Source organism: Sus scrofa, chromosome 7 (genome assembly GCF_054392235.1).
Source record: "Sus scrofa isolate SSC_HxYL_T2T_F1_AM1 chromosome 7, Sscrofa_HxYL_maternal_Yorkshire_Landrace_v2.0, whole genome shotgun sequence".
NCBI lineage: Eukaryota > Metazoa > Chordata > Mammalia > Artiodactyla > Suidae > Sus > Sus scrofa.
The window spans coordinates 77370021-77385161 of record NC_139389.1 but is presented as its reverse complement, the minus strand read 5'-3'; the positions used below and the strand labels follow the sequence as shown (position 1 = coordinate 77385161).

General features: G+C 35.1%; 1 protein-coding gene across 13 annotated transcripts in view; it reads left to right on the top strand.

Moving 5' to 3' along the window:
• Positions 1-15141, top strand: part of SCFD1 (sec1 family domain containing 1) — a 157636-nt gene that overhangs the window by 47808 nt on the left and 94687 nt on the right. For all 13 annotated transcript variants that reach the window (XR_014810666.1, XR_014810668.1, XR_014810667.1 and 10 more), the window contains 3 exons: positions 6410-6506; positions 11743-11813; positions 14405-14484. Coding sequence is in view for 10 of the 13 variants with exons in the window: in XM_084969023.1 (XP_084825149.1) it covers positions 6410-6506; positions 11743-11813; positions 14405-14484 (248 nt within the window). In the remaining 3 variants the exon portion in view is untranslated. The remainder of the gene's footprint in view (positions 1-6409; positions 6507-11742; positions 11814-14404; positions 14485-15141) is intronic.

Here is a 15141-nt window from a genome sequence, read left to right as displayed (position 1 = left end):
GTTCGTATTTTAATCCAGTGAAAATATTCACACGCTGATTGTTATAGGAGTATTAGAGTGTCTTAAAAATGACATTTTAAGATACTATATAAATGAGTTTGTTTTTACTACAGTGCCTTACAGAGTGCTTTTGTACTTCATAAATACTTTGTTATCAAACATAGCATCCTCAGATCATAATCCTTGGCTGAAAAATAAGAATATGTGATTTTTTTTGTTTTTGTTTTTAAAGAGAACAAACTTTTTTTGTGCACTTATATGTCAGTTAATTTGACATAATAGATGTTCCCTCATTCTATGGAGAAAAATGAATCTTAGAGGTACTGAATACTTGAAACCAACTGCCAGAGCCTGAAAGTGAACTTTGGCTTTGACTTTTAAATCTCACAGTCTGTCTGCTATACTATAGTTCCTTAAAAGATAACCACCAAAAACTGTAATGAGGATGGTGGCCCGCTCTTTACATGTGGCCCGCCCTTTTTTTTTCCATTAGATACATGTCTGTCTGGGATTTTGTTTTCTAAATTAATAAACTTTATATTTTTAGGGCAGTTTTATTTTTGCAGATAAATGAGTGAAAAATACAGAGAGTTTCCATATATCCTCTCATCCATCCATCCCCAGTTTCCCATATACATTAATGTGGTATGTTTGTTATGATTGATAAGCTAATACATTATTACTAACTAAAGTCTGTAGTTTCCATTAGGGTACACATTTGTGCAGTACATTTTATGGGTTTTGACTAACATTTAATGACATATCTGTCATTACAATATCATACTGTATAGTTTCAACTGCTCTAAAAATTCTCTGTGCTCCACATATATATTCCTCCTTCCCTTCCCCCAAATCCCTGACAACCACTGATCTTTTTACTGTCTTCACAGTGTTACCTCCCAGAACGTCAGAGAGTTGGAATCATACAATATGTAGCCTTTTCAGATTAGTTTCTTTTACCTAGTAAAATACACCTAAGACCCTTCCATGTCTTTTCATGACTTAATAGTTCATTTCTTTTTATTGTTAACCAACACTCCCTTGTCTGGATGTACGATAGCTTGTGTATTTATTCAGCTATTGAGGGACATCTTGGTTGCTCTCAGCCTTTGGCATTTATGAATAAAACTGCTGTAAACACCCATGTGATGTGTTTTGAGTGGACATAGATTTTCAGCTCCTTTCAGTAAATACCTGAGAATGTGATTGCTGGATCATATAGCAAGAGTATGTTTAGAATTGTAAAAAACTGCCAACTGTCAAACTGTCTTCCAAAGTGGCTATACCATTTTACATTTCCATCAGCAACGAATGAGAGTTCCTTTTGCTCCACATCTGGTGTTGCCAGTGTTGGATTTTAGTCATCTAGTAGGTATATAGTAGTGTCTTATTTTAATTTGAATTTTTTGATATCTTATAATATGGAGCATCTTTTCATACTCTTATTAGCCATATGTGTATCTTCCTTCATAAAAATGTCTGTTCGGGTCTGTGGCCCATTCTCTTTTTTTAGGCCCATACCCTTGGCATATGGAAGTTCCCAGGCTAGGGGGTCAAATAGGAGCTGCAGCTGCTGCTATGCCACAGCCACAGCCTTGCCAGATCCAAGTGGCATCTGCAACCTGCATTGCAGATCAGGGCAACAACAGATCCTTAACCCACTGAGCAGGGCCAGGTATCAAACCCACATCCTCATGGATACTAGTCGGGTTTGTAACCTGCTGAGCTGCAGTGGGAACTTCCAAACCCAGTAGGCTATTGACTGTTGCCAGTCGAAAAATGCCACACACACACACACACACACACACATAACACTTTATACTTTATTTAAAATTGACAAAGTGATAAACACAGTTATAGGTAGATGAAAATTCAGTACATTTAGTTGGATAATATATATGGTTAATTTGATGTAAATGTTGAGGCAGTGCACTGAAAAATGAAAAACATCAGCCTGATTGTCCACTGATAACTCTGAAATTTGGCGAAAAACGCTAGGACTTTTTAAAAATCAGATTCTTCCCATAGCTCTTCTAAAGAGATGTTTAAGAAATCCATGGCTCAGAGTTTATATTCACTAGATATGATATGTATTCCATACATAGTCCTTTGTTTTTCTCTAATTTTCCCTTCTTGTTCATTCTTGAAGTTTATTGAAGCTAACAAAATCTGTTTATTATCTTGACCTTGTTATTTTATATTTTTAATTTGATGTAACTCTTATTTTCCAATTTGTGTTCTCCTTTAAGTCTGTATTGTACAAGGATAATTAATCTTTTGGACAGAAGTTGTTTATCATAGTATTTTCCCTTATTTCAAGAAATTGAGAAAGGACTTACTATATCTCTAGACAAAATAACCTCTTATCACATATACATAAATTATGTGTATTACCAAAAAACCAAATATGTACTAATTGACAAATGTACTTTCTTTCATAAAGCACATACAAAGGAAGCAATAAATTGTTCTTGAGGAAAATGTAATTTTCCCTACTCTTTATCTGTGGTGTACATTGGAGTCTGACCTGGATTTGAATCTCAGCTCTCTACTACTACTACTCTGGTAACCTTGAACAAATTTATGTTTCTTTGTTTCTTTTTCTTCATCTTTAAAATGAGACTAATAATTCCTAGCTCATAATGTTGTCTGGGGAACTAAATAAGGTGGTCTAAGTTTCTTAGTTTTTAAACACTGTTCTCTGGTACCCTACAGCTCTTTAGAGACATTTATTGGGTCAGTTGTATCTATTTTATGATTAGGATTCTGCAGAAGATTTGATTTGAGAAAGAGGGTCCTAAGGTACTCTGTTTAAAAACATTTGAAAGCCATAGCTGTAAGTAAAATGCATACACATAAACAGATGCTAGTTCTCCTCTGCAGATTAGAAAATTTCTGCTTTACTCCTTCCGCTCCTACATGGGGCTCTCTCCCAATCAGTATATTGAAATGCTACGTTATTTCTATTTAACTTCTTTATTGAGATATAATTTACATACCATATAGTTCACTTATTTAAAGTGTATAATTTAGTAATTTTTAGTATATTCACAGAAATATGCAACCATAATCACAATGCAGTTTTGAATATTACTATCACCTCCAAAAGAAGTGCTAACCATTAGCAGTCAAAATAACTTGCTTTTACATTCTATTTTTGTTCCTCATTAGAAGTTAAACCATGGGTAAGTTAATACATCAAGAAGAGCAAAATGAATCTAATGGCTGTATCTTCAAAATCAGTGGGTCATGTTTCTTCATTGATTTATGTAAGTACAGACATTAGATTCTGTTATGGCATTTAGCGTACTTAATTTTGTGTATTAAATCACTAAAGACTTGATCCTTTACATTTTTCACTTCTAAAAGTTCATTTATCTACTTTCATAACTTCTAAAGATGATGACTTGATCTGTGTATATCTTGTTTTTAGCTTAGAAATTCAACAAATATTTTATCAAGTACTTGTTATGAGCGAGGTGCTGGTTAGAGAGAGTCCTAGGGTTAAACAATTAATTAGACACAATCTAGGGAATATGCAGTTTTAGAAGGTGATATGTAAACCAAAGAGAGTAATGTGGTGTGATCATGGTTATTATGGAGAAGTGTATAAAGTGCTGTCAGTACACACTTCAGGGAGTAATAAATTCTTCCAGTGAGGAAGAAAATTGGGGGAAAAGCAGAAAGGGGAAAAGAACAGAAGAGTTAGAAGCTCCAAAGACGCTGGACCTTGAAAAATGAGTAGATTTCACTGGGCAAGTGATGGAGAAGAAATATATTCTAAAAAAGCTAAGAAACTAACCTTAGCCAAAACCTTGAGGATTAAAAGCATATCCTGTGTTTAACGAAAAGTCATTGAGTTAACAGATGTGACCAGAAGGAACTGAACCTAGTGAATAGTGGGGAAACAGAAGAGTTGGCTAGAACAGATTGTAAGGGCCTGAAAGTCAGCCTAACACTTTATTTATCACCTTCCCCCTTCCATTCCTGGCTTTACTCTACAGATAATTTAGCTTTTCCCAATCTAATGTTTAAATTAACAGAGTTCCTACTGTCATAATCCTAGTTCTGCAGGAGTTATCTTTGATTTTGTTCACTGTTTTCCTTCCCATGTACATTCCTATGTTAATTATTAAATATCTGCCGCTTCCTTTTCATTCTCATGGTCACCACCATGGTCTCTTTCCTAGGATTTCCTTTCTATTTCTTTTTTTTTTTAAATTTATTTTATTTATTTATTTTTATTACTCAAATGAATTTATCACATCTGTAGTTGTATAATGATCATCTATTTCTTCTGTTCATTTTTGATACCACATTTTTCAGTTCCTAGAACTTCACCTCCTGTTTATTTTGTTTTTCAAAGTAGTTTTTAAACAGTAGTTAAAATAGTTCCTGTTTCAGCGAATCTGAAGAATATGAAGAGCCAAAGAGTTTAGAAAAAAAAAAAACTCATGAAGAATTGTATTAATTCTTATCTAAACCTCACCTAAGGAAATTCTCCACGTACTGGTTTGGAATACATTGTTGAATGAAAATGAGACAGAAGAATATAGTATGTTACCTTTTGTGTCAGAAAAACAGCGTGTTGCTAGGGTATAGGCAGTATTTGCTTACTTTTGCATAAAGAATCTGGAAAACTGTAGAAGAGCTGTAGTTGGAACCTAAGCCACAGCTGTAGCAATGCCAGGTCCTTATTAACCCACTGTGTTGGGCAGGAGATTGAACCTGCATCCCAGCGCTCCCAAGATGCTGCTGATCCTGTTGCGCCACAGTGGGAACTCCACATTGTTTTGATTTTTTTTTTTTTTTTTTTTTTTTTGTCTTTTTGCTATTTCTTTGGGCCGCTCCCACGGCATATGGAGGTTCCCAGGCTAGGGGTCGAATCAGAGCTGCAGCTCCTGGCCTACGCCAGAGCCACAGCAACACGGGATCTGAGCTGCGTCTGCGACCTACACCACAGCTTACGGCAACACCAGATCGTTAACCCACTGAGCAAGGGCAGGGATCGAACCCACGACCTCATGGTTCCTAGTCGGATTCGTTAACCACTGCGCCTCGACAGGAACTCCTGTTTTGATTTTAAAACTGAACCTTTCATCCTTTTAAAGCTCTGGCCTCGGAGTTCCCGTCATGGCTCAGTGGTTAACGAATCCGACTAGCAACCATGAGGTTTCTGGTTCGATCCCTGTGCTTGCTCAGTGGGTTAAGGATCCGGCGTTGCCGTGAGCTGTGGTGTAGGTCACAGACGCGGCTCGGATCCCGTGTTGCTGTGGCTCTGGCGTAGGCCGGCAGCTACAGCTCCGATTAGACCTCTAGCCTGTGAACCTCCATATGCCGCTGGAGCGGCCCTGGAAAAGGCGAAAAGACCAAAAAAATAAAAAATAAAAAAAATAATAAAGCTCTGGCCTTGTGTGCCACTGTGAGGAATAGGAATAAGGGACTCTGATTGCCTGTTGCCTCATATGTGAAGGCACTCCTGAGTCTGCCATTCGGATCTCTCCACTCTGGTGATGCCTTGGTCTGATCCCTTTAACTGAAATGAACTCTATCCATGTCCCCAAGTCACTTTCAGAACAGTTCAAAATTCATCACTTCCTTCTCCACAGTTGGTTAATTATTTATCTCATTCTGTCATCTTAGCTTAATGTATTTATTTATATTCTCTATTTCTCTTATCGTTCTTTTTTGGTATCTCTTAAGTATTCTCATTTATTTTATGAGTGGTTTCTACTTTCACTTAGATTGTTAATACCTTCAGTAGTAAAACATGTTCTTTTTTTTGTCTTATCTGAAGCATACTTTGATACTTGTTGATGATTTTTGTTTACCTTGAAATATTCTAACATGTTAATTTCATTTGGATAATATTAATCAACAAATTTTAGATGAGAAAAGCTGCCATACAGAAAAGCTGAGTTTAACTGCTTTTCTGTTATCTAAACTTCAAAGTATTAGGTAGGAAAATTAATGAGGAAATTCCACAATTTATTTAAAAACCATTGAAAATAATTAGAGTAACAGTCTTTCCAGTTAGGATGAAAATCTGTGGATTTGCTTACTAAAAAATAGACATAACATGATTACCTGACATTAACTCGCATGGAATATGATGTGATTTGTATGCTAGTTACTAATTAATATAATAATTGAGATTTGTGTGATTTTTATCTTGGCTAATATATGACATTCACACTTAATTCTGAATTTATAAGTCAAATATAATAGATAAAATAGTCTATTGTTTTTTACATTGTGTATGATCAAAAATAAGAAAATTTAAATTCTATTAGGAAGTGAACATTTGTTTTTCAAATTGATCATAGAAAATAGAAACTTTTAAGCTGAGAGGCCTTTAGTATGTTTTTGTTACTTTATGTGTTCTAATCTGAAACTTATTTTGAAATAGGCAAGAAAATTGGATGTTTATTTTGAATATGAAGAAAAGATAATGAGCAAAACTACTCTGGATAAATCTCTTCTAGATATAATATCAGATCCTGATGGTATGTACCATAAATTTAAGGTTAATACAAGTTTTACATTTGATGAATCCAGTATTTTCAATTTGAGTAAAATCTGAATAGAATTATTGTTTTTCTCATAATCTTTGCACTTAATAAGACAATTAAAATGAGCTAGATCCCTGTCGAAAAGTTTGTTGCATAGCAGTTCTAAGGTAGAAAAATAATTTGCATTTTATTTTATTGAATTTTCTTTGGTAGTATGTAAACACCTTTTTGCGGGGAGGGATACTTAAGCACTTTTTATATTCATTTGTTTAAAGTGATACATTTGAAGTTCAATTTCTGCTGATTCCAGCAAGATTTGAAGGTAAAACATTCAAAGCAAGCATCTCTAAGTGATACACTTCCTGATTCCTTTGCTTAACCCTAAGGAATTTCCTAAAAAAAGATGTATGTAAAACTGAATTGTTTTAAATATTTAGGAAATTCACTTTTAAAGAAACTCTGTAGTCTGTCCCTTTGTATTTATATTTATTGAAATATGTGTTAGATTTATTTGTACTTAGAAAATATCTAGTTATTGCTTTCAGTTATAATGATCATAAGCTCTACATAGGTTTTAGCCTCTAAAATTCTCTAAACTTTAAAGACCTGTCGATGATTTCAGAAGAATTTTCAGTTCAAATATTCTTCTCAAGAACGAATAAAAAGCATATAAGCCATTCAGCTTATAATTTTATATACAAACTCTTCAGCTGAATGATCATGGTTTTTGAGTTACAGTTTTGGTTTGACTTTTCAATTTTATTCCAAGGTGGAAAGTAATAAAAAAAATTTCGAATTGTTTATAATCAAAAGATTCTATTCATAAAAACTTCTGAGAAGCCCTAGTATTGCTCACACTTTTAGAAAGCTACGTTTGTGGGGAGAACATAGCATTTTGCAGGTATATGTACTTCACAATGGAAAAAAAAAATACATCTAAGCCCATCACTTCAGAGCTTTTCCTTGTTATTTACTATAGGCTTTGAGTAAAGTTGAAGCAAATAATTGTGTTAATTTTATTTTTCCTTTCCCTTACTTTTTCAAACCATTTATTTTTAAAGACATTAAGTAGAACAGAGCAAGGTGGGCATTCATGTGAAGTCACAGTCTACTACCACTTTAGCCCAGAACAGGATGTCAGAACCTGAGCGGGATGGGAAGGGCATCCACACATTCGATAGAGGGAGGAGGGTTGGTAATCTGGCATGAGGTGTCAAAGTCCAGGTGAAGTGAGCGGGGTGCACACATGTGGGGGCAGTTCAGTACACAGTATAAGAGTCCTGTCAGATTAAGGAGGGTGACCCTGCATAGGACAAACCAAGCATCGGCCTAGGCAGTGTGAGAGTTATAGCCAGGCATGGGGATGGCTCCATTGAAGGGAATCAGAGCCTAAATAGAGTAAGACAGCATCCATGCAGGCAAGAAGACGGTAGCAAAGATAGGATATTTCTTACACACAAAGGACTGGTTAAATAAATAAATATATCAGATAATGTCAAGGGAGCCAGGTTTCCCATTGTCAGAGAAGAAGTTATAAATATGGAAAGGAAGAAAACTGGAATGAACCCTGTAATGTTGGATTGGAATTGGAGGTGCTCATGTAGACTAGATGTTTTCACTAAATACTTGTCAAATAGATAAATAAATATAGATATATCTGTGTGTGTGTACACAAATGTATGTATTCCCTAACTCTGCCAATTGAGCAGGGCTAGGAGCAACAATTCCCCAGTAGTACATTTTAGCTTATAAATTCAGCTTTCCACTAGAACTCATTGGAGACGAAATTGTTTCCAGGGAGAGAAAGTATAAAATGAGCCTAGAACACTTCATTGTGTCAGAAGGCAAGGAAAGTAACCCAAACATGATGGAACTTGTCAAAAGAACCCAGAAGTCAGCTTGAAGAGGCCCCCTATGGCCAGATTATGATAATATCAAAATAAATAATAACAGATTATAACATACTGAATGAAATAGAAAGCCATGAATCTGTACAGATACATTAATTGAATAAATAGAAAATTGTAGATCATTTACACAGATTCAAAGTACCTCCCTACAATATACTTACTAATTATAAAGGAAGAAAAACTTGACAGTGGAGAAGCCTGATAGATCCCTTATTAAGTTATCACAGTGAATATCATCAGCAATGAGACATATTGAAATAGTATACACCCAATAGGATCCAGTACAAAAAAATACATTATCACTTTTGTTATATTCCTGCCAAAGATGTACAATCCGAATCTAATCATTAGGAATATCAGACAAAAATTAACTGTGGGTATTCTACCAAAAGAAAAAAAAAAAAAAAAACTGTCATCTTCATCAAGGCCATGAAGTCAAGGAAAGACTTGAATTGTTTCCTAGAGAAGATAACTCTATGTAAGGGATCACAGCTCTTTGCAACATAGGGTTCTGAAACTGATCCTTTTCTCATAAAAGATGTTATAGAGACAATAAGTGAAACTTGAAATGACATCTGAGGATTAGAGGGTTCACTAATTTTCTGATTTTGACAGTTATATTGAAGAATGTCTTCAACATGTGGAGTGATGGGACAACAGATCAACAGCTTACTCTCAGATTTTCCAGGGAGGAAGAAGCTCTCTTAATTACACTTAAAATTATCAGATTGTTCAGTAAGGAAACTCTGAGTTTAAAAATAGCAGCTGCAGTAGAAACTTATGTGCAGCAGAAGATCCAGGCTGTAGCTACAGGCTCTGGAGTATTCACAGTTGTAAAGGATACATAAATTTTTACAATTTCCATTGATTCCCTTGTGATTAATGTCATTGTAACCACTGCATGCCCTCCAATTCTTAGCATCATATGATTCTTAAAAACCTTAGCAGAGGTTTTAGGGCATTTATTAATACTTACAGCCATTATAAAATATGTTTCTCCTTGGACTTCCTGTCATGGCGCAGCGGAAATGAATCTGACTAGGAGCCATGAGCTTGTGGGTTTGATCTCTGGCCTTGCTCAGTGGGTTAAGGATCCGGTGTTGCTGTGGTGTAGGTTGCAGACGTGGCTCAGATCTGGTGTTGCTGTGGCGTAGGCTGGCAGCTCTGATTGGACCCCCTAGCCTGGGAACCTCCATATGCCACAGGTACGGCCCTAAAAAGAAAAAAGAAAAAAAAAAATGTTTCTCCTTGAAGAAGAGTGGAAACCTTTCCTTCTTTAAGCAGAATACTTAGAAAACACTGCCTACTCTTAGAAAACACTGCACTGTTAATAAAGCAATAGCAGTGACTCAAAGACCCCTAAAACTCTGAGGGAGGGGAACCTTTTTCTTGGATCTTAGGAACCATTGCTTCCAAAGACTTTTTCAGTTTGCGCTCTAACTGCTTTGTCATAGTTGCAGGAAACATGCCGTGGAGCAGAATAACTAAAGCCAAAGCTAGAACACCAAAAAGGAAAAAGCCAAGGAAACTAGGAAGCACCAGGGAGACTGTAGAGAATCGGAAAAGCAATCCCATAAAGTTGTTTATGAATTCCTAGGCTCACCTCTCACTTGTACATGCATGACTCTGATCCTAAGCAGCATTCCAGAGACTGGGAGGTGACGGACTAGATGACCTCCCAGTTCCCATAATGGCTTCCGGGCAGTGGGACAGAAAATAGAATCCATGATGGGACTACCACTCACAGAAGCTGATAGAAACTATGGCCTGAACCCAACCAGGCTAATTACCTGCTAAAATAAAAATATCAGCTTCCTCCTAGTATTTACACAAGACCTTGACTCATAACGTACTTCAAAGTGTCTAAAATACAATATTTATTTGTTAACATGAGAACTTTGGAGAACCTGTCATTGATCTTTATTACCAGTCTTTGTCATACTTAGGGAGTAAGAATAATTTGAAGGCAAAACAGTCAGTGGTTCATCTGTCATGTTCATATGTTTTGAAAAAATTCTTTTTTATTCTATAATAAAGTATTAACATTCCTGAGTTCTTGCATATCGAGACACATTTTGAAGTGAGAGTGCATATTGATATTTGTTGAATAGTGCAACTGAGTTACACATGGCCATTGCCTTACTACTTTGCACCAGAGTACACCCAGTAACTAAGGGGAGAAAGAATAAGTTTCTCAGGTCAGTCTTGGGCTTTGGGTAATAGAGGTAATAACTCAAAGCACCCACTGCAAGCAAGAAATTTCACTGAAATTTTATGTTTTGTCTTAAAATTCAGGCAAATATAGTATGCATAATATGACAGTGTTTATTTTACCATAAACATAGCAGTTTTCCAAATCTTCATAACCCTTTTTCTTCAGAAAGAGGGTAAATGTATATTTAGTGGCTCCAATTTCAGAAGTATGACCTTAGGTTCAGCTAGATGATTTTAGCTAGCATAGTTGCATAACCCAGTACTTAGGGAGACCATACAATTGGCTTCCTAGGATAATCCCATTTTTTAGACCTGTTGGCCTTACATAATTATTACTAGTATCCTCCCTTTTCATCTCAAAAGTATGCTATTTTAGAACTGTATGATTATCCTACCTATACCTTTATTTTCTCCATGAGTTTATATCCAAAAGATAAATTTCAACATTATAGACAATTTTGAAGATAGAATGAAAGTACTTCCATATCTCATCCCTATAATCCTACAGCATTTAATCTTTTTCCACATCTGCATTTTACACAGTTGTAATTTAGGGCCTATATAGTCTTAAATTAGTTGAATCAAGAACTTTATTTTGTCAGAGTTCCCTGATGGCCTAGTGGTTAAGGATTCAGTGTTGTCACACCTGTGGCTCAGGTTCAGTCCCTGCCCCAGGAACTTCTGTGTGCTTTGGGGGTACCCAAAAATCACTACTAATAAAAAAGAACTTGGGGTTCCCATTGTGGCTCAGTAGGTTAAGAACCCAGCTAGTATCCATGGGGATGCACGTTGGATCCCTGGCCTGGCTCAATGGCTTAAGCATCTGACATTACATAGGTCAACATAGGTCATAGATGTGTCATGGATATCGTGTGGCTGTGGCTGTGGCCTAGGCCAGCAGCTGCAGCTCCAATTTGACCCCTAGCCCAGGAACTTCCATATGCTGCAGGTGTGGCCCTAAAAAGAAAAAAAAGCAAAAAACAGAAAAAATAACTTTATTTTGTCTTGTCACATTTGTGTATGCCTTGAATTTACAGCATTGACTATATAATACATAAATAGAATTCTAAAAGTTTCTTTTTCTTTATCTGTTTTCCCCTTTATAGCAGGAACTCCAGAAGATAAAATGAGGCTGTTTCTTATCTATTATATAAGTGCACAGCAAGCACCTTCTGAGGTATGTTCTCTGTTTTCAGTTATTGAGAAGAAGGGGGAATACTCATTTGTTTAAAAAAAAAAAAAAATAGTAGTAAAAATCACTATAGCCAAATAACTACTTCCCGCCTTCCTTTAAAAGAAAAACAGTTTCTTAAGGCTGGTTCTATTTACTGCTGAGTGTTATAGCAGTATTTATGGTGGCCCAGAAAACTGTCCACTCAAGAAATGTCTCACTCTCTTTAAGTGTTGGAATGTGAACTGAGCGTAAGTAGCCAAAATTCTTATTTCTGGAAAATAACTATTGTGAAATAAGTTAACCAAGTTTACTCTGCTTTTTGAAAGATTGGTCTTATCATTTCTCATGGTGATCTTAAAAGTTCCTTTTCTTTAAGATATAGCCATTAATACCTATTTTCCTTCTGAGGAATTTATCTTGAACCTAAAGGAAAAGTTTAGTAATATTTTGCAGTTGTTTTGAAACTAATGTCCATTATAAAATATAGAGGAGTTACTTGGAAGCAAATACCTAAAGTTTCAAAAGTTATATAAATACTGCAATTTAATAAGATTAAACTTCAGATTCATATCTTTCATATGATACATATAAAGTTGAGACACTTTGTATTGCAGTAAAATAGCTACTTTGATATCTGAGTGAATTTCTAAGAATGATTGGAAAATGACAAATTTTCAGTCCTAGAAGATTTTTTTTCTCTTTGGAAGAGTAGGTTGTGGGATATTTTGTTGTTTTTCTGTACTGAGCCATCAGATGCTTTTGAGGAAAAAAAATTTTTTTTTTTTTTTTTTTTTTTTTAACCATGTTGAGGTAACTGACTTACAGTGAAGGAAAGTCATGACTTTGGTATCAGTCTTGTTGCTGGGATAGTGACCTGTTAACTCTTTCTAGTGTTAACTTAGTTTAATTTTACTGGATGAGCAACAAGCCTAAGGACCTCAGGGATGATACTTAGAATGATATGGCTGTTGGAAACTCCTTTCCTTTGCTGGTAGCAATTATTTTTCTAATGTCTAGTAGATTGTGAGGCTTCTTGTTTTTGGCATGTCAAATAGCAAATCAAACCCAGTATTTGTTTTAGGTCAATTCAGCTTTGTCCTGGGTATACATCTCTTGACTTTTATTTTAATTCAGTAACAAAGTACAGTAGTCTCCTCTTTATCAAAGGGGGATACGTTCCAAGGCCCCCAATGGATGCCTGAAACTGTGGATAGTTCCAAACCCCCCCATGTATTTTTTTCTATATATATCTATGACATTTAATTTGTAAATTAGGCACAGTAAGAAATTACCAATCATAACTAATAATAAAGTAGAATAACTTAAAACAATATGCTATAATAAAAGTTATGTGAATGACAACTCTCTCCGAATATATTGTACTGTACTCATTCTTACGATGATGTGACCTGATAAAAAAACCTGCATGATAAGGTGAAATGAGATGAATGACATAGGCATTGAGATGTAGCATTAGGCTGCTGTTGACCTTCTGACATGAAGGAGGATCATCTGCTTCATGATCATGTATCATCAAGCCATGACAAGGTTGACAGATGGTTAGATGTCTGGAGATGATGTCATTGGTTGGGGCAGTGGGCAAGATTTCATCATGACATTCAAAACAGCACATAATTTAAATAAGATGTAATGAATTTTTTTTTCTGGGAATTTCCATTTAGTCAGACATCACTTGACCACAGGTAACTGAAATCATGGAAAGCAAAACTTCTGATGAGAGGGTACTACTTATAGTTTTTTTTTCCAGAAATATTGCTCTTATTAATGAGGTTGTACCTATATCTTAAGGGATTCTAATAGCCTATTTATAATATTTATTAGGAACCTATGATTAATTCAGTTTACCTTAATTTAACCACGTTATATTATTTATTTTTGGTAAGAATTATGTCTTATCATAAGTTTAAGTGGTCATTAAGAAGCTTAAAGCAAATTATGACTACTGATGTTAGATTGATAGCCCCCAAAATGTGAAATAGTGAATGTCTCTGATTGAGAGTGAGCTTAAGAGTTTCTTTCTTTTAAAATTTTACAGTGCAGTCACTATGATAGACTCTTATACATGAATTCAACTAGACTTTACTCATCAGTAAAAAAGGAGTAAGAAAGAGAAAATGATTTAAAAATTGTAGGATGCCAGCTATTCAGTTAATATTTTTGGACCTTTATAGTGAGTATAAGGTGGGATAACTTAAATCTGCATTTCCCCTAAGTTGAGGTCATTCCCCTCGTGTTTCCAGTTTGAAATATACTTGGTCAAGCCAGTCTTCTTAATGCTTATCCCAGGGACAAACAATCTGTGTCAACAGTGGAGGAAAAACACTGTTGGACTTCCTGAGGGATGGCAAAATACTGTATTTTATAGGTGATTTGGGAGCCTGTCAAAAATAATTTTCATTAAATGTGATTTTTGTCTTAGGTGCTCATTTAGGTACCCACTTAAGTAAGATACCGCTTTACTCTACTTACGTACTCATGCCTTTGGTCTAACTTTTTGAATAATCAAATGAACAAAAAAATGGTCTTCTCTTTGATGAAAGTAAAATTTTTTTGTTATATCATTCTTATTTCAGGCTGATTTGGAGCAGTACAAAAAAGCTTTAACTGATGCAGGATGCAACCTTAATCCCTTACAATATATCAAACAGTGGAAGTAAGTTTTATTTTATTCTTCAGTTCTTATAGTTTAAGAGAATACAAAAAAAAAAAAGAGAGAGAGAGAGAATACAGTGGCAGTTAAGTTTCCAAGAAGATGGGAATATTACTAAGAAAACTGAACAGTGTCTTATTATTTTTTTTTAATTAATAGGCATAAATATTTCCTTATCTCCCCCACCCTATCGATAGTTTTATATAAAGTGGTGATACCTTTCTTTCCTAGACGTATTTTTTCCTATATTTTTCTTCACTGATGAGATGAGAACGTCAAAGACTGAAATGTTTTGGGTCAAATGTCTCAAAAAATATTAAAAGAAAATTTTTTTATTTCATTAGTAATCAGAAAAGTACAGATTAACATAATGCAAAGATTTAGAAAATGTTGTGCCAAGGATGCAGGAAAATTACCTAATGATGAAGTACAGCCTTGACCTAGCACTTCTCTTAAGAGTTAATCCCAAAGAAGTAATTGGAGTTGTAAAATCTTAGAAGCTATTGTAATAAATTTTGAAAACCTACCTGAATGTCTGGCAGTAATATTGAATTATGTCATTTCCATAAGGAATGCAACTGAGTCATTAAAAATCATGTTATGGAAGACTAATTATTTAATACCATTGGGAAATGGCCATGTTATATGGTGAAGTGAAAA